This window comes from Oncorhynchus kisutch, linkage group LG30 (genome assembly GCF_002021735.2).
Source record: "Oncorhynchus kisutch isolate 150728-3 linkage group LG30, Okis_V2, whole genome shotgun sequence".
NCBI lineage: Eukaryota > Metazoa > Chordata > Actinopteri > Salmoniformes > Salmonidae > Oncorhynchus > Oncorhynchus kisutch.
The window spans coordinates 42,778,947-42,802,832 of NC_034203.2; the positions used below are offsets into that span (position 1 = coordinate 42,778,947).

General features: G+C 42.4%; 1 protein-coding gene across 2 annotated transcripts in view; it reads left to right on the forward strand.

Moving 5' to 3' along the window:
• Positions 1-23,886, forward strand: part of vipr1a (vasoactive intestinal peptide receptor 1a) — a 130,277-nt gene continuing 106,391 nt past the window's right edge. For both annotated transcript variants that reach the window (XR_004206410.1, XM_031810660.1), the window contains exon 1: positions 1-354. Coding sequence is in view for 1 of the 2 variants with exons in the window: in XM_031810660.1 (XP_031666520.1) it covers positions 211-354 (144 nt within the window). In the remaining variant the exon portion in view is untranslated. The remainder of the gene's footprint in view (positions 355-23,886) is intronic.

Sequence of the window (23,886 nt, forward strand, 5' to 3'; positions counted from 1 at the left end):
TTATAAACGAGGGAAGTTCCGAGGCGCACCGACAGGGTGCGGTTCCCTTCTGACTTCGCTGTCCTTGCTCCTCAGTGGAGAAGTGGTTCAAAAGTGTGTCCACCGTGAGAGTTGAAGATTTGATCACAGCGCAATACGCACGCTCATACTAACGATCCGAGGTGGCTACAATAACTTATCACAGAGTTTCTTCATTCGAAATTATAGTGAATGTTCGTGTTCAACAGCTTGTACAGTTTTATTATCTATCTTGGATATAAAAAAAAAAGAAGACAAATCGTTTCTTTATCGACCAGCGTTATGGATGTTTCCAAAGGTGTCTTGGTTTTCACTCTAGTCTGCACGTTGCGACCTGTAAGTATTATTACAAAGTTAATTTTCGCATTCTCTATACTGCCTACCCTATTTGTGACAACTTTGATGGTTTTGGTGAACGAACTGAAGCTTTTCTGAACATGAAAAATAAGCAAAATTATCCATTGTGTGATTCATGAATTTTCCTAATTTGCAACATTTACTTCCGGTGAATAACAATGACAAGTAAACATAGATTATGACAATTTAAATTGAAGGTTATATACTTTTTTTTAGGATGCATCACCTTTAGCGTAGGCTTTTAGTTTATTGGTCTTTTCAACATATTGCAGAAGCTGTGAGGAGGACATATTACAAATAAATAGAAACGTGCACTTTTGTGTGCAGGCTACAATATTTCTGTTTTTTTAACGCCATTGATGCATGTGTGTTCTAGACTGCCACTACTGAAAGACTGACGATTTAAGCACGAATGTTGCGTGTGTCGGTTAGGATGGAGGGTGAGGTAGGGGTTGTTTGCCTCGACCATCAACCTCCCCTCCTCAAAAAAAATGCTAATTCAACCAGTGTGCGTCCAGTGGGACCTGTGTAAACGTTAATATTTGTTGTCATTATCATTAATCCAAAAATGCGTGATTCATTCATAGGATTTTAGGAAATATAACCCAGCTAGCACATTTGGTTGCTTGGAAGTAGGGTGAATGTACGTTTTTGGTTTCCCATTCGTTCTGGGAATGAAACCACAAGTTTACTGACAGGTAAAACGGAACGTTTTTTAAACATTCTGAGAACGGAAGTGAACATTTAGCCTGTTTTGGGAACTTACATATTTAGGATGGAGGGAGGTTCTGAGAACCTTTTACAATGGTTCCAGGGAGGTTCTGAGAACGTTTTACTATGGTTCCAGGGAGGTTCTGAGAAACTTTTATTATGGTTGAGGGGAGGTCCTAAGAACGTTTTACTATGGTTCCCTGAAGGTTTTCCTGGGAGGTTTTATTAACGTTCAGAGAATGGAAATGAGAGGTTATTTGAAAGGTAATTAAATAACATTCTGAGAACAAGCATAAATAAGACTTAATAACACTGCTAGCTTAGGTTATCTGTTTTGAACTCTAAACACAGACAGGACCTTTGGGAATCAATTTGCTTAGGCATTAATCATACAAACACGTTTCTTTATTATTGTGGCAGTCAGTGAGATTCAAACCTATGATCTTCTGTTTCCTATCCATGGAATTAGTCCACTGCGCCACCAGGATGGAGCAAGCACCCCTTGTTTTTTGAACTCATACAAAGCTGTCAATTTTCGTCTATTCAAAGAGACCCCATTTCAAAGGAAACAAATACTCATTTAGATCAGGTGTGATCAATTAGTGGGCGCGGCCAACACACCTGATCACACTTGGCATGATAGAGGACAGAGAGAGTTTTGTTGATACTGAGAACAGAATGTATATGTTTTTAAATAACATTCTTAGAACATTCTTTGAACGTTACCCATGTTTTATTGTGGTTTTTATGGAATGTTTTCTTAATGTTCTGAGAACACGACTTTATATAGAACCATGAAGAAACCTGCAGAAAACGTTATTTAATCAGAATAGGCTAGGTAGATGATTTATCCAGAGTGCCTTGGATGTGTCTGGGGCATGTATTCGTAACACAGTGTTAACATCATCAATACACAAGAGGTTGAGTGAGTGATTCTAACGCTCAACCATTGTTAACTTCCATTGGAAGATGCTGTTGTATAGCCTACCTCCTGCAGTTTCTGGGAACTCGTCTGTATTAGGGCCATTGTAGCGGTCCTATGTGTAGCTGGTGTAGGGAGTCAGGCGCAGGACAGCAGATATGAGGAATTAAAGTACTTTACTCAAGAAAATACAAATCTACAAGGCAACAATGATAGCCCACAAACATGGACCGAATTACTATTAACAATCACTCACGAAAACAACATGGGGAACAGAGGGTAAAATAATAAACAAGTACTTGGCTGAGTGAAGCCAGGTGTGATAAGACAAGACAGAACAAATGGAAAATGAAAACTGGATCGGCGGTGGCTAGAAGGCCGGTGAAGTCGACCGCCGAACGCCGCCCGAACAAGGAGAGGGACCAACTTCGGAGGAAGTCTTGACAGCCATATCATTTACAAGAGGCTAAGTTAACAATTTTCCTCTCATCCTATCTTATCCTAGAGTTGCACAGTATACCGAAATGTCTGTACTTTTTTGATACTAGAACAAGAAAAACCTTTTGTTCTAGAATTTGTTACTTTCGGAACATCTGTCAAATGTGTCTCACGGATAAATCAAATCAAATCAAATTGTATTTGTCACATGCCCCCGAATACAACAGGTGTAGTAGACCTTACAGTGAAATACTGAATACAACAGGTGTAGTAGACCTTACAGTGAAATGCTGAATACAACAGGTGTAGAGACCTTACAGTGAAATACTGAATACAACAGGTGTAGTAGACCTTACAGTGAAATGCTGAATACAACAGGTGTAGTAGACCTTACAGTGAAATGCTGAATACAACAGGTGTAGTAGACCTTACAGTGAAATGCTGAATACAACAGGTGTAGTAGACCTTACAGTGAAATGCTGAATACAACAGGTGTAGTAGACCTTACAGTGAAATGCTGAATACAACAGGTGTAGTAGACCTTACAGTGAAATGCTGAATACAACAGGTGTAGTAGACCTTACAGTGAAATACTGAATACAACAGGTGTAGTAGACCTTACAGTGAAATGCTGAATACAACAGGTGTAGTAGACCTTACAGTGAAATACTGAATACAACAGGTGTAGTAGACCTTACAGTGAAATGCTGACTACAACAGGTGTAGTAGACCTTACAGTGAAATGCTGAATACAACAGGTGTAGTAGACCTTACAGTGAAATGCTGAATACAACAGGTGTAGTAGACCTTACAGTGAAATGCTGACTACAACAGGTGTAGTAGACCTTACAGTGAAATGCTGAATACAACAGGTGTAGTAGACCTTACAGTGAAATACTGAATACAACAGGTGTAGTAGACCTTACAGTGAAATACTGAATACAACAGGTGTAGTAGACTTTACAGTGAAATACTTACTTACTAGCCCCAAACCAACAATGCAGTTTAAAAAAATATGAATAAGAATAAGAAATAAAAGTAACAAGTAATTAAAGAGCAGCAGGAAAATAACAATAGCGAGACTATACACAGGGGGGCACCGCTTAGTTGATGTAATATGTGCATGTAGGTAGAGTTATTAAAGTTACTATGAATAGATGATAACAACAGAGAGTTGTTATGTTGTCTGTAGCTTGTGAGGTGTGGAAACACTTTGTTGCTTTTATGAATTTTGACTTGCTGCTTTTTGTTCTATGCTGCTCTGTCTGTATGCTACGTCTTGCTTGTCCTATGTTGCTCTGTCTGTATGCTATGTCTTGCTTGTCCTATGTTGCTATGTCTTGCTTGTTCTATGTTGCTATTGTCTATATTGTAATTGTTTTTAATAACCTGCCCAGGGACTGCGGTTGAAAATTAGGCACTTTTACTGAAACGTTGATTAATGTGCACTGTCCCTGTAAAAAAATAAAATAAACTCAAACTCAAACTCGAGTAGCAGCAGTCTGTTTATCAGCGCAGCCAATGTCCTCCCTTATCATCAGTTCATTACTCCTAGTATTTTGTTTGTGATAATATGCAAACCATCATGCAAATTATGCTAATGTTAAAGCAGATTGCCATTGAAACTATGTTCATTCGGTCTCGCTCTCACGTCTCTCCCAAAGAGGAACTATTACCTCAGCGACCAGACTGTGTGAATTCTGGGCTCCGGTGGGGCCCGCCCCTTGCCTCCTGAATGATGGCAGACTTTTATCAAATAAGCTACTTCAATGCAAATGTTGTTGATCAGTACAATAAAATAAGTCCCAAAATGTACGAGAGAAACATATTGTTTGTCATCTGTAGCTCCGTGAAATCAGCTCACAGAATCCTATTGAATATTCCTTCACCTGTGTTTGGAGTAGACCTAGGCTAAGTCTTGATGTACCCAGTTTATCATTCGAGATTTACCATTCAAATCAATTATTACCATTGTGTTGTTATATAGATTGATTGGTAAAAAATAAAGTCAAATTGATTGTATGGATGTATAATTGATCAATTTATGCATACATGGCTGTCTCTGAAAAATGTTGACGATTAAAACAATTCTAATATAAAGATATTGAACTCAAAAGATGCCCAACGATTGTATAGAGAAAATAGCTGAGTTTATCTGTCTGGATCAAGTGCCATACCTGTGACTTTGGCTAATATGCCTTTTTTGTTTGTTTGTTGCAGTGGTAATGTTTTCGTATCGAGTATTGTGATGGTCTCGTGATACTAAATCTGGTATCGGTATCGACAGTCAAAACACTGTTGTCATGGCAACGCTGTCTTGTCCTAATCTGATAGGCTTTTTTAAAATGTATTTTTAAGACATAGAGAAAAAAGCAAAGGGAGACGGCAGAAGGCGCCGGACAACAGTCTTTCAGGTGAAGACAGTTGTTGTAGTAACAGCATGGTGATGATGCGCAGTAGAATTGGATATGAAATGTACAGCATGTAGTTCTGTCCTTGGGCTGTTCTGGTCTATTAATGTTCTGTATTATGTCATGTTTCATGTTTTGTGTTGGACCCCAGGAAGAGTAGCTGCTGCTTTTGCAACAGCTAATGGGGATACTAATAAAATACCCTCAAAAAATACCAAATATATAGTTGGATCTATGAAAATAAGAAAAGCTAGGCTATAAAACTCTCAAAACACTGTTTACACCGAACTAGCTACTTAACAGAGAGCTGACATTAACCTTCTAAAATACATCTCAATGTTACATCTTATCAAAATAAGTCATTTAATCCAAATAATACAGAACTCATACATTTATCTTATCCAAATAACAAACAAGGAGAAACCAAACCCCTGATCCAAGATCGGCACCTCCAAACTGGGTATGAATGGGCACCCAACCCTCATGTCGCCTCTCCCCTAGGACCTAGGTTGGAGAATATAAACTGGAAAGATTGGCTCTCAAATCAAATGTAGATGTTGGATTGACAAAATCTCTTGACACAAATTCATGTTATACCTCTTGATGTGTGGACCTCGATTGTAGGATGCCAGTCAGCTAGTATGTGTGCAATCAATTATTATCAATTATTATTATATTCTTCTTCATATTTGGTATGCTTTGTGTTTCCACTTATTCCCTTCAAATCATATTTTCTGAGTCCCAAATGGCACACAATTCCTAATATAGTGAACTACTTTTGATGAGGGCCCATAGGTAATAGGGTGCCATTTGGGAATGATCCATTGTGTGTATAGTCAGAATTGACTGATCTTCATCTCCGTCTTAGAAACTCTAGCGAGGGAGAGGGAGGCTCTGTTGAAAATGGATTCTGTGTATTGGTCACTTTTTCCATTTTCTGCCAAGAGTCCCTGAGATTGCTCCAGGCTTTTGTCACTATTGAACGCAGTCTACAGGCATTTGCACACCATTGAACCATTGAGACCAGGCTGATTGTACTTTTTTTTGGTAGCTAGGAAAGTGGTCGACCTGGGGAGAGCGGATAGAAGGACCCCTGCCTCTAGGGCAATATGTAATCTGGAGTCTCTATTCCAGTGGTCTAGGACCCCCCGTCATGTATTTTCTGAGAGTCTCTGACATTGTTCATAGCTGTGGTACCTTACACTGCAAGTCCCCAGTTCATTGTCCCAAATGGCACCCTACTATTCCCTAAATAATGCATTACTTTTGTTCTGGTCTACAGTAAATACCTTTTAAAAACAAGAAAACACATTTGAAGTGAGATGGGGGGATTGGTCTGAAGCTGAAAAAGAAATTTAATTCACATGAGCAACCACGATGCGTACTTCACCCATGCCAATGGTCTACCAAGGTTTTCCAGCACACAGCTTTGACCTACTACAGTAGCTATGTTGGTCTATTGTACTAAAAACCAATGTGTAGGCAAGTTGCTTAGGATTCAAAACCTTCTCAAACAGCCTCATTTATCCTCCTAGAGGATGTGCTCCTGATTTGTATCACATATAAAGTAACATATTTCGTTCTTCCCAACCCACACTAAGACATTACCCCATTCCAATAACCTTTCAAGCTTTTTAGAAACATTAAATGAAAGCAAGATTTGTTTTTATACTTACAACACCATCAGGCTTTATTGAGTTGAGCTGTTTTATCTCATAGTACTGTGGTGCCTGCAATACATGTACTGTAATTGAAAAATAATGATAATTCCTGTTTTCGTCAGTAGGTTCCGAACATAATAACAGGAGGTGCTGTGTTCAACACAGCCACTCATATACAGTAATATATATATATATATATCTGTTCCTCTGCACTTAATGTTGTTTTCTGTTTGACCTTTTCCCTTGGTTTTTACTCCAGAAGGTGTAAAACACAACATCATTACACAACATTATAATACATCATAACACAGCAATACAAGTCAAGTAAAAAGTACACAAAAATAACAAATGGCAACAGAAATAATGCAGTTGTTAGTATTTATTTAACATTACCAGCTGATTTTCCAGAGGCAAGCGAAAAGAAAAAAAAAGAAATTCATTTAAGCCAATAAAGACTAAACTGGAACATGGAGAGAGAAAGCTCATGGAGAGAGACAGCTCATGGAGAGAGAAAGCTCATGGAGAGAGAAAGCTCATGGGGAGAGAAAGCTCATGGAGAGAGAAAGCTCATGGAGAGAGAAAGCTCATGGAGAGAGAAAGCTCATGGAGAAAGAAAGCTCATGAAGAGAGAAAGCTCATGGAGAGAGAAAGCTCATGGAGAAAGAAAGCTCATGGAGAGAGAAAGCTCATGGAGAAAGAAAGCTCATGGAGAGAGAAAGCTCATGGGGAGAGAAAGCTCATGGAGAGAGAGAAAGCTCATGGGGAGAGAAAGCTCATGGAGAGAGAAAGCTCATGGAGAGAGAAAGCTCATGGAGAGAGAAAGCTCATGGAGAGAGACAGCTCATGGAGAGAGAAAGCTCATGGAGAGAGACAGCTCATGGAGAGAGAAAGCTCATGGAGAGAGAAAGCTCATGGAGAGAGAAAGCTCATGGAGAGAGAAAGCTCATGGAGAAAGAAAGCTCATGGTGAAAGAAAGCTCATGGAGAGAGAAAGCTCATGGGGAGAGAAAGCTCATGGAGAGAGAGAAAGCTCATGGGGAGAGAAAGCTCATGGGGAGAGAAAGCTCATGGAGAGAGACAGCTCATGGAGAGAGACAGCTCATGGAGAGAGAAAGCTCATGGGGAGAGAAAGCTCATGGAGAGAGACAGCTCATGGACAGAGAAAGCTCATGGACAGAGAAAGCTCATGGAGAGAGAGAAAGCTCATGGAGAGAGAGAAAGCTCATGGAGAGAGACAGCTCATGGAGAGAGAAAGCTCATGGAGAGAGACAGCTCATGGAGAGAGACAGCTCATGGAGAGAGACAGCTCATGGAGAGAGAAAGCTCGTGGAGAGAGAAAGCTCATGGAGAGAGACAGCTCATGGAGAGAGAAAGCTCATGGAGAGAGAAAGCTCATGGAGAGAGAAAGCTCATGGAGAGAGACAGCTCATGGAGAGAGACAGCTCATGGGGAGAGAAAGCTCATAGAGAGAGACAGCTCATGGAGAGAGAAAGCTCATGGAGAGAGAAAGCTCATGGAGAGAGAGAAAGCTCATGGAGAGAGAAAGCTCATGGAGAGAGAAAGCTCATGGAGAGAGAGAAAGCTCATGGAGAGAGAGAAAGCTCATGGAGAGAGAGACAGCTCATGGAGAGAGACAGCTCATGGAGAGAGACAGCTCATGGAGAGAGAAAGCTCATGGAGAGAGACAGCTCATGGAGAGAGACAGCTCATGGAGAGAGAGAAAGCTCATGGAGAGAGAAAGCTCATGGAGAGAGAAAGCTCATGGAGAGAGACAGCTCATGGAGAGAGAAAGCTCATGGAGAGAGAAAGCTCATGGAGAGAGAAAGCTCATGGAGAGAGAAAGCTCATGGAGAGAGAAAGCTCATGGAGAGAGAGAAAGCTCATAGAGAGAGACAGCTCATGGAGAGAGAAAGCTCATGGAGAGAGAGAAAGCTCATGGAGAGAGAGACAGCTCATGGAGAGAGAGACAGCTCATGGAGAGAGAGAAAGCTCATGGAGAAAGCTCCTGGAAAACAAACACAATAGTTACTATGTAGAAGTTAATTATTTACATAAATATGTACTTTAAAGTCTACAGAAGGTCTAGTACTACGTTACCTGTAAACAATAGTGAGTTATTACAAAATAGACAATTTACAATCAAACTTACTTTATCAGATATAGTCAACTTTGTACATACAATTAAGGGATGGCCACAATTGCTCTTGAAAAAGCTACATGGTTATTATCGATGGGCAAAAAAATTGATGGACACATATTGGGATATTATTTTTGATGATATATCATATTGTATCGTATAATTTTTTTGCGCTAGTTGAATGTACCTGCACCAAAACTCCAGTATTTGTCCTTCATACTGTAGCTTTGTTCTCCATCTTTTTAAAACTTCTTTTTTTTAAAGGGAGCCAAATTGGTTTCGAGTACTTTAATTCCATGACGAATCTTGTTTTCTCATGGCTCTCATTCCTTGTCCCTCTGCAGCAGACATCAAATCAATTGTATTTTGTCACATGCACTGAATACAGCAAGTGTAGACCTTACCGTGTAATGCTTACTTACAAGCCCTTAACCAACAATGCAGTTCAACAAATAGAGTTAAGAAAATATTTACTAACTAAAAATTAAAATAAATGTAATAAAAAGTAACACAAATATATACTATATAACAGGGGGTGCCGGTACCGAGTCAATGTGCAGGGGTACAGGTTATTCAAGGGCATTTGTCGGTAGGGGGTAAAGTGACAATGCATAGATAATAAACAGTGAGTAGCAGCAGTGTAAAAACAAAGGGGTGGGGGGGGGGGGTCAATATAAATAGTCCGGGTGGCCATTTGATTAATTGTTTGTCAGTCTTATGGCTTGGGAGTAGAAGCTGTTAAGGAGCCTTTTGGTCCTAGATTTGGCACTGGGTACCGCTTGCTGTGCGGTAGCAGAGAATATAGTCTATGACTTGGGTGACTGGAGTCTCTGACAATATTTTGGGTCTTCCTCTGACACCGCCGAGTATTTAGGTCCTGGATGGCAGGAAGCTTGGCCTCAGTGATGTACTGGGTCGTACGCATTACCCTCTGTAGCGCCTTACTGTCGGATGCACAGCAGTTGCCATAACAGGTGGTGGTGAAACCGGTCAGGATACTCTCAATGGTGCAGCTGTATAACTTTTTAAGAATCTGGGGACTCAATGCTAAATCTTTTCGGTCTCTTGATGGGGAAAAAAGGTGTTGTCGTGCCCTCTTCACGACTGTATTGGTATGTTTGGACCATGATAGTTTGTTAGTGATGTGGACACCAAGGAACTTGAACCTCTCGACACGCTCCACTACAGCCCAGTCAAAGTTAATTGGGGCCTGTTCAGCCCGCCTTTTTCTGTAGTCCACAATCATCTCCTTTGTCTTGCTCACATTGAGGGAGAGGTTGTTGTCCTGGCACCACACTGCTAGGTCTTTGACCTCCTCCCTATAGACTGTCTCATCGTTGTCGGTAATCAAGCCTAAAGCTGTTGTGTCATCAGCAAACTTAATGATGGTGTTGGAGTCATGTTTGGCCATGCAGTCGTGGGTGAACAGGGAGTAAAGGAGGGGACTAAGTACACACCCCTGAGGGGCCCCTGCGTTGAGGATCAGCGTGGAAGATATGTTGTTAACTACACTTACCACCTGGGGGCGGCCTGTCAGGAAGACCAGGATCTAGTTGCAGAGGGAGGTGTTTAGTCCCAGGGTCCTTAGCTTAGTGATGAGCTTTGTGGGCACTATGGTGTTGAATGCTGAGCTGTAGTCAATGAACAGCATTCTCACATAGGTGTTCCTTTTGTCCAGGTGGGAAAGGTAAGTGTGGAGTGGTATTGAGATTATGTCATCTGTGGATCTGTTGGGGTGGTATGCGAATTGGAGTTGGTCTAGGATTTCTGGGATGATGGTGTTGATGTGAACCATGACCAGCCTTTCAAAGCACTTCATGGCTACCGACCTGAGTGCTATGAGGCGGTAGTCATTTAGGCAGCTTACTTTCTCTATCTTGGGCACAGGGATTATGGTGGTCTGTTTGAAACATGTAGCTTTTACAAACTCGGCCAGAGAGTTGTTGAAAATGTCAGTGAAGACACTTGCCAGTTGGTCCGAGTATACGTCCCATTAATCAGACTGGCCCCGCGGCCTTGTGAATGTTGACCTGTTTTAAGGTCTTGCTCACATCAACTACAGAGAGAGTGATCACACAGTCGTCCGGAACAGCTGGTGGTCTCATGCATACGTCAGTGTTGCTTGCCTCGAAGCGAGCATAAAAGGCATCTAGCTTGCCTGGTAGGCTTGCGTCACTAAGTAGCTCTTTGTCGTCCGTAATAGTTTGCAAGCCCTGACACATTCAACAAGTGTCACAGCCAGTGTTGTAGGATTCAATCTTAGTCCTGTATTGACACTTCGCCTGTTCGTCTGAGGGCATTGCGGGATTTCTTCTAAGCATCCGGATTAGTGTCCCGCTCCTTGAAAGTGGCAGCTTCAGCCTTTAGTTCGGTGAGGATGTTGCCTGTAACCCATGGCTTCTGGTTGCGATATCTACATACGGTCACTGTGGGGACGAAGTCATTGATGCACTTATTGATGAAGCCGGTGACTGAGGTGGTATTCTCCTCAATGCCATTGGATGAATCCAGGAACATATTCCAGTCTGTGCTGCAAAACAGTCCTGTAGCGCAGCAATCACGTTATCTGACCACTTTCGTATTAAGCGAGTCACTGGTACTTCCTGCTTTAGTTTTTACTTATAAACAAGAATCAGGAGGATAGAATTATGGTCAGATTTGCCAAATGGAGGGCGAGGGAGAACTTTGTATGCATCTCTGTGTGTGGAGTAAAGGTGGTCTAGAGTTTTTTTTCCCTCTGGTTGCACATGTGACATGCTGGTAGAAATTACGTAAAAAGGATTTAAGTTTGCCTGCATTAAAGTCCCCGGCCACTAGGAGTGCCACTTCTGGATGAGCATTTTCCTGTTTGCTTATGGCCTTATACAGCTCGTTGAATGCAGTCCTAGTGCCAGCATCGGTTTGTGGTGGTAAATAGACAGCTACGAATAATACAGATCAGCTTATCATGAGGTACTCTACCTCAGGAGAGCAATACCTTAACATTAGACATCACGCAAAAGCTGATATTGATGAATAGACATACACCCCTGCCCCTGCCCTCGTCTTAACAGACATAGCTGCTCTGTCCTGCCGATGCATGGAAAACCCAGCCAGCTCTATAATATCCGTGTTGTCGTTCAGCCATGACTCAGTGAAACATAAGATATTACAGTTTTGAATGTCCCGTTGGTAGGATAATCTTGATCATAGATCATCCAGTTTATTCTCCAGTGATTGCACGTTGGCCAATAGGACAGATGGTAGTGGCGGTTTAGCCACTTGCCGTCAAATTCTCACAAGGCACTCCGACCTCTGACCCCGATATCTTCGTGTTTTCTTTACGCGGGATTTGGTCCTAGTCTCGGGGAAGCAGTATATCCTTCGCATTCAAGAAAAAAATCTTCATCCATTTCTAGGTGACTAATGGTTGTCCTGATATCCAGAAGCTATTTTTGGTCATAAGAGACGGTAGCAGCTGAGGTCTCGATGAACAGCTGAGGTCTCGATGAACAGCTGAGGTCTCGATGAACAGCTGAGGTCTCGATGAACAGCTGAGGTCTCGATGAACAGCTGAGGTCTCGATGAACAGCTGAGGTCTCGATGAACAGCTGAGTGGTAGAATCAGGTGTGGTAGCACTGGGCTTGAACAAAAAGACCTTCATAACCCTGTGGCTGGTCAATAGCAATTTTGGTAACTCCTGATACAAACACTGTGACAAATGACAAACTACTAAGAAACACAAAGTCGGGCCTGGTGTCAAGAAGGGCAGTAAAGGGCCTCCCGGGTGGCGCATTGGTCTAGGGCACTGCATCGCAGTGCTAGCTGTGCCACCAGAGACTCTGGGTTCGCGCCCAGGCTCTGTCGCAACCGGTCGCGATCGGGAGGTCCGTGGGGTGACACACAATTGGCCTAGCGTTGTCCGGGTTAGGGAGGGTTAGCCGGTAGGGATATCCTTGTCTCGTCGCGCACCAGCGACTCCTGTGACGGTCCGGGCACAGTGCACGCTGACCAGGTCGCTAGGTGTACGGTGTTTCCTCCGACACATTGGTGCGGCTGGCTTCCGGGTTGGATGCGTGCTGTGTTAAGAAGTAGTGCGGCTTGGTTGAGTTGTGTATCGGAGGACGCATGACTTTTGACCTTCATCTCTCCCGAGCCCGTACGGGAGTTGCAGCGATGAGACACGATAGTAGCTACTAACAATTGGAAACCACGAAATTGGGGAGAAAAAGGGGCAAAAAAAAAATTGAAAGAAAGAAGAAAAAAAAAGAAACACATTAGACAAAATTACACTTTTAAGAACAGATATTTACGAATCTGGCATTGGATAGGTACTCTTGAATCTTTCAGCCACAAATGTTCTTAGTAATGATGTACACAGATTTCCAACTTCAGTAAAAGAGCACACATTCCCACATTTATAAATGGCAGTATAAATATGAAAACAGATGGGAGTACTCACAGATTTGGAACAGAACACACATAAGTGCTACTGATAGTGTGTGGTGGATGGTGTTTATATGAATAAACGTAAGTCGTTTGTCAGGTCGACGTGGGACAGCTTGACATGTTTTTTAAATTTTACTTCACAAATGTCAGAAAGCGGCGCCTGAAAAGGAGGAAAAAAATCATTTACAACATGTGCAACTTATCACATGTATTTGTACTGTAGGGATGGCGTGTATCTGATGGATGGGGGTAATGTCGTCTTCCTTGAGAGTTTGAGATGTGGTCTTTCCACTGTTCTCTCCTTCGTAGTAGTAATACGTGCTAGTACAATTACATGTCACCCCCCCTGTCCTTTGCCACTCAACGATGCCCAACGAACGCAAAGGCTCTTTTAAGAGATCAATGTCTTGCTCCATGACTCAGCTACACTTCAGCTTCAGCTCACAGACGGAGGGCCTGACATTCTCCTATAGAATTCTCTGACACAGAGCAGAATTCATGGCTCCTTCTATTAAGGCAAGTCGTTCAGGTCCTGAGGCAGCAAAGCATCCCCAAACTATCACACTACCACCACCACCACCATGCTTGACCGTTGGGTATGAGGTTCTTACTGTGGAATGCAATGTTTGGTTTTCTGCAGACATAATGGGACCCATCTCGTCCAAAAGGTTGACTCAAGTTTGCGAAAAAGCATCTGGAAACACCTGGATGATCATCAAGACTCTTGAAAGAATGCTCTATGGCTAGATGGGTCAAAAGTTTACATTTTTTGGGATGTAATGGGTCACATTATGCTTGGTGAAAACCAAACACTGCTGCAGTCATCGCAGTGTAGCCTAGTGGTTAGATCATTGGACTAGTAACCGAAAGGTTGCAAGTTCAAATCCCTGAGCTGACAAGGTACAAAATCTGTCATTCTGCCCTTGAACAGGCAGTTAACCCACTGTTCCTAGGCCGTCATTGAAAATAAGAATTTGTTCTTAACTGACTTGCCTAGTAAAATAAAGGTAAAAAAAAAGAAAAAAAAGTAAAGGTGGCACAACCAGTTATTGAGTGTAAGGGGGCATTTACTTTTTCACACAGGGGAATTGGGTGTTGCATAACTTTGTTAATTAAATAAATGAAATAAGTATGTAATTGTCGTTATTTATTCACTCAGGTTCCCTTTATTTAATTTTAGGCTTTGGTTGAAGGTCTGATAATATTCAGTATTAAACATATGCAAAAATAGAGAAAATCACGAAGGGAGTATTTTTCATGACACTGTATTTGTTCTGATTCCAGATCAGTTCTGATTCCAGGTCAGTTCTGATTCCAGGTCAGTTCTGATTCCAGGTCAGTTCTGATTCCAGGTCAGCGCTGTACACAGATGACTTCAGACATATAAAAAACCTTCCATAGCAAAATATACCTAGCTAGCTAGCTAACTTCCATTCTGCTTCTCATTCAACTGGTGTAAGCTGTAGCTAGCTACAGCTGCTAGCCTTCTACAAGCTAGCTAACTTCCATTCTGCTTCTCATTCAACTGGTGTAAGCTGTAGCTAGCTACAGCTGCTAGCCTTCTACTAGCTAGCTAACTTCCATTCTGCTTCTCATTCAACTGGTGTAAGCTGGGCTAGTTACTAGCTAGCTCCTACTGTTGCGCTGCAACCGAGTTGCACTCGGTTTTAGAACTCTGAGATTCGGCTGAAAATATGTTTATTAGAAATGCTACAAAAAGGTAGCCCATCGTTGGTTTTTATTGGGCATAAATGTGCACGTGAGTGCGTTACATTTATGAATTTAATAAAAACTGTTGCACCTGCAAATGTATTAATTTGGATCTAAGTTCGATGGTCAGTTTATCTAGTCTGGAATTTGAGTAAAAAATGCTACCAACCCTGTCCCAAAAAATTGTATAGTGGTTCTCGGTAACGGCCGGACGGATCATGACGAGAGGTGGGGAGTGTGTTGTGTACCTCCAGGTCTACAGGGCCCCAGCTATACAGGGCCCCAGGTCTACAGGGCCCCAGATGTGAGGCGACAATATGCTGCTATACCTGCAGTACCATCCCTTTTCACCTGGTATGGGATTTTTAGACAGCATCCTGCCTACATTCCAACACAAGGCACCCTGATACATAAGACATTCTGCAGTATTTCATATTTGAACCAATATTGATTTATGAAACAGAATTTTGATATTGAACCTAATATTTGATTTCTGAGCTGAATATGCACCTAAAAAATAAAAAGTGTACACTGGCGTATAAACTACACTTTTCTTAGAGTTGAGGAGTGTTACAGAAGTTAGGCTTTATTTGATATTTTTCCAAAGTTGATGGATATCAAAAAAAGTGAAATAGTCATTAATGTCAGTTATTTGATGGTTGGTTTCTCTTCATTTCCTGTGAAATAAGGCAGTGATGATTTTTTCTTACTTGCAATAAGACACCATGGCAACAGCCTCCATGTTGTCTGCCTGCTCTGTAGTTCAGGTTGTTCTGTTTGTCCAGTCAGCATCAGTGTCCTTGTTACTATTGTCTTCAACCTACGGAGGGATGCTATGAATTCACACCAGGATGCCTGTCAGAATAACGCAGCTCTTTCTCTGATTGCTGGCTTCCCTTGAAATAACATTTCAAACCACCCACTAGCCATATTTCCTAGATGAGTCTGAGGGCTTTTCTCAAAGCAATGTAATGCATCATCCTACACTTTGATGACAATGCGAAGGAATAGGAAGAGGAGAATGACGGTGGTGACAATGACGTCAAGAGAAATTTAAACATCTTGTCTTTGCAATGTTACCGTAAACCTTGCACATTTGTTCTGCTACACAGTGTTACGGAAAACGGTAAATTATACAGTAATTATTTTGTATTATCAACAGTAAAATCCCCTGAAACGTTTTACTGCAGCATAATGTAATTTATGGTGCATTCTGGGAAATGTTGTGGGCGGGGAAATAATTGATGTATGGTGCTGTAATTCCACCCCACAGAATACAGTACTGTACCGTATTTTAGGATCTCCAAAAACCTTTTGACCAGTGCATGGTATTGTTGTTTATGGCTCATTAACATATTTTGAGTCGTGCCTTCTAAGCGGCTATATTTGTTGAACCTGTGAATGAGAATGCTGTACTAATCTAACTCCTATGTGGTTATAGTGCCACATCAATGCAAATGGGGGTTGTCATATTTTCAACAAAGCAGCACAACATAATTATTAATCCAAGTTTTCAAATTACTGGTTGTTTCTTTGGGAAGATTTATGGGTCTTTCTATAAACTAGGGTATCAGTGAGAATTTCCTACTCCGGATAACTTGTTACAGCTATATCCAATAAAATTGTGTGTTTATTTAAAATGTTTAACCCATTATCATGGTTGGGGTTTTGACGGATTTGTCTAAAATCGTGTGACATAAAACGTTACTCTTTTGTTCTTGTTACGCCGTGACATTTTCATCTGATCCAGGAAGGAATTTTATGAATGATGGTCAAGTGACGAACAGCTGTTGTGATAACGCATGCGATGCAACAACAGCCCAAGAGCTGGGGAAAAAAATGTGTTTGTGAGGAATGTCAAGAATATTTTGGTGTCTCATTTGTTATGCAGGTGTGCAGGTGAAGACAGTTGTGCCACGTTGGATCTAATATCACTAGAGAATTGATGTTGATCATCTGTTATTGTCTGCAGGGTCTCCTTAGATTTAACAGAGAAAGCATCAGGGTAATGTGTTTCTGTTTTCATATATTTGTTGTGCCTCGGATTGTACACCGAATATAAATCAAATCAAATCAAATCAAATTTATTTGTCACATACACATGGTTAGCAGATGTTAATGCGAGTGTAGCGAAATGCTTGTGCTTCTAGTTCCGACAATGCAGTAATAACGAACAAGTAATCTAACTAACAATTCCAAAAAAAACTACTGTCTTATACACAGTGTAAGGGGATAAAGAATATGTACATAAGGATATATGAATGAGTGATGGTACAGAGCAGCATAGGCAAGATACAGTAGATGATATCGAGTACAGTATATACATATGAGATGAGTATGTAAACCAAGTGGCATAGTTAAAGTGGCTAGTGATACATGTATTACATAAGGATGCAGTCGATGATATAGAGTACAGTATCTACGTATGCATATGAGATGAATAATGTAGGGTAAGTAACATTATATAAGGTAGCATTGTTTAAAGTGGCTAGTGATATATTTACATCATTTCCCATCAATTCCCATGATTTAAAGTGGCTGGAGTAGAGTCAGTGGCATTGACAGTGTGTTGGCAGTAGCCACTCAATGTTAGTGGTGGCTGTTTAACAGTCTGATGGCCTTGAGATAGAAGCTGTTTTTCAGTCTCTCGGTCCCAGCTTTGATGCACCTGTACTGACCTCGCCTTCTGGATGACAGCGGGGTGAACAGGCAGTGGCTCGGGTGGTTGATGTCCTTGATGATCCTTATGGCCTTCCTGTAGCATCGGGTGGTGTAGGTGTCCTGGAGGGCAGGTAGTTTGCCCCCGGTGATGCGTTGTGCAGACCTCACTACCCTCTGGAGAGCCTTACGGTTGAGGGCGGTGCAGTTGCCATACCAGGCGGTGATACAGCCCGCCAGGATGCTCTCGATTGTGCATCTGTAGAAGTTTGTGAGTGCTTTTGGTGACAAGCCGAATTTCTTCAGCCTCCTGAGGTTGAAGAGGCGCTGCTGCGCCTTCTTCACGATGCTGTCTGTGTGAGTGGACCAATTCAGTTTGTCTGTGATGTGTATGCCGAGGAACTTAAAACTTGCTACCCTCTCCACTACTGTTCCATCGATGTGGATGGGGGGGTGTTCCCTCTGCTGTTTCCTGAAGTCCACAATCATCTCCTTAGTTTTGTTGACGTTGAGTGTGAGGTTATTTTCCTGACACCACACTCCGAGGGCCCTCACCTCCTCCCTGTAGGCCGTCTCGTCGTTGTTGGTAATCAAGCCTACCACTGTTGTGTCGTCCGCAAACTTGATGATTGAGTTGGAGGCGTGCGTGGCCACGCAGTCGTGGGTGAACAGGGAGTACAGGAGAGGGCTCAGAACGCACCCTTGTGGGGCCCCAGTGTTGAGGATCAGCGGGGAGGAGATGTTGTTGCCTACCCTCACCACCTGGGGGCGGCCCGTCAGGAAGTCCAGTACCCAGTTGCACAGGGCGGGGTCGAGACCCAGGGTCTCGAGCTTGATGACGAGCTTGGAGGGTACTATGGTGTTGAATGCCGAGCTGTAGTCGATGAACAGCATTCTCACATAGGTATTCCTCTTGTCCAGATGGGTTAGGGCAGTGTGCAGTGTGGTTGAGATTGCATCGTCTGTGGACCTATTTGGGCGGTAAGCAAATTGGAGTGGGTCAAGGGTGTCAGGTAGGGTGGAGGTGATATGGTCCTTGACTAGTCTCTCAAAGCACTTCATGATGACGGATGTGAGTGCTACGGGGCGGTAGTCGTTTAGCTCAGTTACCTTAGCTTTCTTGGGAACAGGAACAATGGTGGCCCTCTTGAAGCATGTGGGAACAGCAGACTGGTATAGGGATTGGTTGAATATGTCCGTAAACACACCGGCCAGCTGGTCTGCGCATGCTCTGAGGGCGCGGCTGGGGATGCCGTCTGGGCCTGCAGCCTTGCGAGGGTTAACACGTTTAAATGTCTTACTCACTTCGGCTGCAGTGAAGGAGAGACCGCATGTTTTCGTTGCAGGCCGTGTCAGTGGCACTGTATTGTCCTCAAAGCGGGCAAAAAAGTTGTTTAGTCTGCCTGGGAGCAAGACATCCTGGTCCGTGACTGGGCTGGGTTTCTTCCTGTAGTCCGTGATTGACTGTAGACCCTGCCACATGCCTCTTGTGTCTGAGCCGTTGAATTGAGATTCTACTTTGTCTCTGTACTGGCGCTTAGCTTGTTTGATAGCCTTGCGGAGGGAATAGCTGCACTGTTTGTATTCAGTCATGTTACCAGACACCTTGCCCTGATTAAAAGCAGTGGTTCGCGACTTCAGTTCCACACGAATGCTGCCATCAATCCACGGTTTCTGGTTGGGGAATGTTTTAATCGTTGCTATGGGAACGACATATTCAACGCACGTTCTAATGAACTCGCACACCGAATCAGCGTATTCGTCAATGTTGTTGGCTGACGTAATACGAAACATCTCCCAGTCCACGTGATGGAAGCAGTCTTGGAGTGTGGAGTCAGCTTGGTCGGACCAGCGTTGGACAGACCTCAGCGTGGGAGCTTCTTGTTTTAGTTTCTGTCTGTATGCGTCGCGGAAGTTAGAGTAACAATGATCCAGGGTCTTTCCACCCCTGGTTGCGCAATCGATATGCTGATCAAATTTAGGGAGTCTTGTTTTCAGATTAGTCTTGTTAAAATCCCCAGCTACAATGAATGCAGCCTCCGGATAAATCGTTTCCAGTTTGCAGAGAGTTAAATAAAGTTCGTTCAGAGCCATCGATGTGTCTGCTTGGGGGGGGATATATACGGCTGTGATTATAATCGAAGAGAATTCTCTTGGTAGATAATGCGGTCTACATTTGATTGTGAGGAATTCTAAATCAGGTGAACAGAAGGATTTGAGTTCCTGTATGTTTCTTTCATCACACCATGTCACGTTGGCCATAAGGCATACGCCCCCGCCCCTCTTCTTACCAGAAAGATGTTCGTTTCTGTCCGCGCGATGCGTGGAGAAACCCGCTGGCTGCACCGCTTCGGATTGCGTCTCTCCAGTGAGCCACGTTTCCGTGAAACAGAGAACGTTACAGTCTCTGATGTCCCTCTGGAATGCTACCCTTGCTCGGATTTCATCAACCTTGTTGTCAAGAGACTGGACATTGGCAAGAAGAATGCTAGGGAGTGGTGCACGATGTGCCCGTCTCCGGAGTCTGACCAGAAGACCGCTTCTGTGCAATTGTGTAGGACAGACTATTGTGCAACACCCAGAGCTATTCCTATTAATTAGAGATAGCCTAGTGGGTTTAAGGCGTCCGCGTGCTTCCCAGGCGAAACCGTTTGGAAGAGAGGGTTTTATCGGCTGTTCAGGCACACACGTTTTTTTCTGGAGGCAAGCCGAAGTCGGTATCCCCTTCGTCGGTGATTGGTCAACAGTACGGATTCTTCCATAAAGTCTTTGTTGACATTCAACGAGAGACAACTCATTTTCATGCACATTTTTTAAAATTATTATTTAGAAATACTGCACCAAACATCTTAGTCACAGTAAGATCTCCTCTGCAAAAAAAAAAGAAGAGTTATCTTAGATTAATTTGGAATATTTTGAGGAAGTGTATACCGGCTACGGCGTCTCAAAATGGACAAACATGTTAAAGCGTAGGTATTTTAAGGGAGTATGCAAGCGCTCTCGTTCGGTTCAGCTGAACTGAAGTATGCGGACGCCTTTATTGACAATATGATCTAGTAAATAAAAAAACATGCCAAATACATTTTATTTTCCATGTTACACCTGCTATTTTAAACAAAACAAGGGACTTGAAATACCCTACTTAAAAACTTGGAGCTCAGAAATTCAACTACTGGAATAAGGTCCTACCTTGAAAATCAGACATTTCCTCAATTTGGTGCTTGAAAAATCCTTGTAATTATTGTAGCCAATTTATAAGTTCTCCTGCTCCCTTATAATTATCTTTGATTTCATTGTTGAACCGTTTTTCTTTTTTGGTGAGAGATGTGACCAGTTTTGTTTGTTTCTCGTCGCTTCATTTGAAGGGTGTTAAGCTACTCCGTTGTGGTAAAACCACGTTGCTGTTTTTATGAGGACGACAGCATCTAAATGTTGGCTTCGACTTTGCTTTCCATGCAAATCCTTCCATTATAAAAAGGAACCAGCTTTTTTTGGGGGGGGTAACTTTCTCATTAATAAAACAGCGATGGTGCGATTCAACTGGAGAGATTAATGCTATTAATGGTTTTTGTGTGCCTGCGTCGACCACATAGGCTACAGAAAAATAGCCATGCGTCCAACTTATTTAGTCAGGCAATGGCCACATTAGTCTCACATATTTTAGAATGTAATAATAATTTGAATATCAATGTGTTGTCATGTTTTTTGGGGGAGGGGGGGGGTCTACATTGAGTGTACAAAACATTAGGAACACCCTCCTAATATTAAGTTGCACCCCATTTTGCCCTTATATCAGCGTCAATTCATCGGGGCATGGACTATACAAGGTGTTGAAAGCGTTTCCACAGGGATACTGGCCCATGTTGACTCCAATGCTTCCCACAGTTGTGTCAAGTTAGCTGGATGTCCTTTGGGTGGTGGACCATTCTTGATACACACAGGAAACTGTTGAGTGTGAAAAACCCAGCAGTGTTGCAGTTCTTGACACAAACCAGTGCTTCTGGCACCTACTTACATACCCTGTTCGAATGCACTTACATATGTCGTCTTGCCCATTCACCCTATGAATGGCACCTACAAAATCCATGTCTCAATTACCTCAAGGCCTAAAAATACTTATTTAACCTGTCTCCTCCGCTTCGTCTACACTGATTGAAGTGGATAAGGGATCATAGCTTTCACCTGGATTCACCTGGTCAGTCTCTGTCGTGGAAAGAGCCAGTGTTCTTAATGTTTTGTACACTCAGTGTATAGTACACCTTATATGTACAATTATATAAATTATATTACATATTGTATAATATTGAGGTCCTTAAAAATCAGAATTAAGTGCTTAAAGTCCCTGAAAGTCCTTGAATTTGACCTGCCAATGTCTGTATGAACCCTGCTTAAAGGATGTATAGTCCTAGGCCTGTGTTGTTGTATAGGATGTATAGTCCTAGACCTGTGTTGTTGTAAAGGATGTATAGTCCTAGACCTGTGTTGTTGTATAGGATGTATAGTCCTAGACCTGTGTTGTTGTAAAGGATGTATAGTCCTAGGCCTGTGTTGTTGTATAGGATGTATAGTCCTAGACCTGTGTTGTTGTATAGTCCTAGACCTGTGTTGTTATATAGGATGTATAGTCCTAGACCTGTGTTGTTGTATAGGATGTATAGTCCTAGACCTGTGTTGTTGTATAGTCCTAGACCTGTGTTGTTGTATAGGATGTATAGTCCTAGACCTGTGTTGTTGTATAGGATGTATAGTCCTAGACCTGTGTTGTTGTATAGGATGTATAGTCCTAGACCTGTGTTGTTGTATAGGATGTATAGTCCTAGACCTGTGTTGTTATATAGGATGTATAGTCCTAGACCTGTGTTGTTGTATAGGATGTATAGTCCTAGACCTGTGTTGTTGTATAGGATGTATAGTCCTAGACCTGTGTTGTTGTATCGGATGTATAGTCCTAGACCTGTGTTGTTGTATAGGATGTATAGTCCTAGACCTGTGTTGTTGTAAAGGATGTATAGTCCTAGACCTGTGTTGTTATATAGGATGTATCGTCCTAGACCTGTGTTGTTGTATAGGATGTATAGTCCTAGACCTGTGTTGTTGTATAGGATGTGTAGTCCTAGACCTGTGTTGTTGTATAGGATGTGTAGTCCTAGACCTGTGTTGTTGTATAGGTGGAGTTATGGGACAATTTGCATATATTCCTCTAAGTACACATGTGGAACTGCATGACAATCTGTTTTGTTTTTTTGTTTCAAATCATTTTGAAATGTTGATCTCAATGTCACAAATTGTCCCTATTATTTATAAAAATATCCATATACACTCAGTGGTCAGTATATTAGGTACACCCTTCTGGTACCAGGTCGGACCACCCTTTTCCTCCACAATAGCCTGAATTCTTTAGGGTATGGCGTTCAATCGTTGCTTAATTGATATCAAGAGACCTACCGTGTACAAGGAAAACATTCCCCACACCATTACATCACCGCCAACCAGCCTGTACCGTTGACATCGGTCAGAATGGAGCCATATTGTTTATGCATAAATCCTGACTCTGCCATCAGCATGAAGCAACAGGTCATGATCCGACACGCAGCTCTGCCATCGTCAGACCAGGCAGTGTTTTTCCACTCCTCAATTGTCCAGTGTTGTCCTGTGTTGGCTGACCAGAGAGCTGTTTCTTCTTGTTTTTATGCGATAGTCTTGGAACCCATTGTGGTCTTAATGCTGCAAACAGCCCATCTGTGACAAGGATTGATGAGTTCTGAGATGTCGTTCTGAGATGCCGTTCTGAGATGCCGTTCTGCACACCACTGTTGTACTGCGCCGTTATTCGTCTGTTTGTGGCCTATCTGTTGCCTTGTACGATTCTTGACATTCTCCTTCGACCACTCTCATCAACGGGCTGTTTTCGCCCACAGGACTGCCGCTGACAGGATGTTTTTTGCTTGTTTGTCGCACCGTTCTCGGTAAACCCTTAGCCATTGTTGTTCCTGAAAAGCCCAGGAGGGCGACCGTTTCTGAGATACTGGATCCGGCTCACCTGGCACCGACGATCATCCCACGCTCAAAGTCTCTTAGGTCCCTCGTTTTGCCCATTCTAACTTTCAATCGAACAGTAACTGAATGCCTCAATGCCTGCTTTTTAAACATTTTTTATTTGATTTTATTATACATAGAAGCTTAGAAATACGAACAACAATTTACAGACAAATACACAAATACAATGACTACATCTCACCTGCCCAGACCCGCATTCTCACACCCCCATCCGTAATGCCTGCATGTAGGAGCGATCAATTTTCGTGAATGGGGTGGTGTACCTAATAAACGGTCCACTGAGTGTAAATTGGTCTGTGCATTTGAACAAAAGCATAAATACACTTATTTCAGTTTTGTATGTATAAACAGAATCACCTCTGCTGCACATGCTGCCAC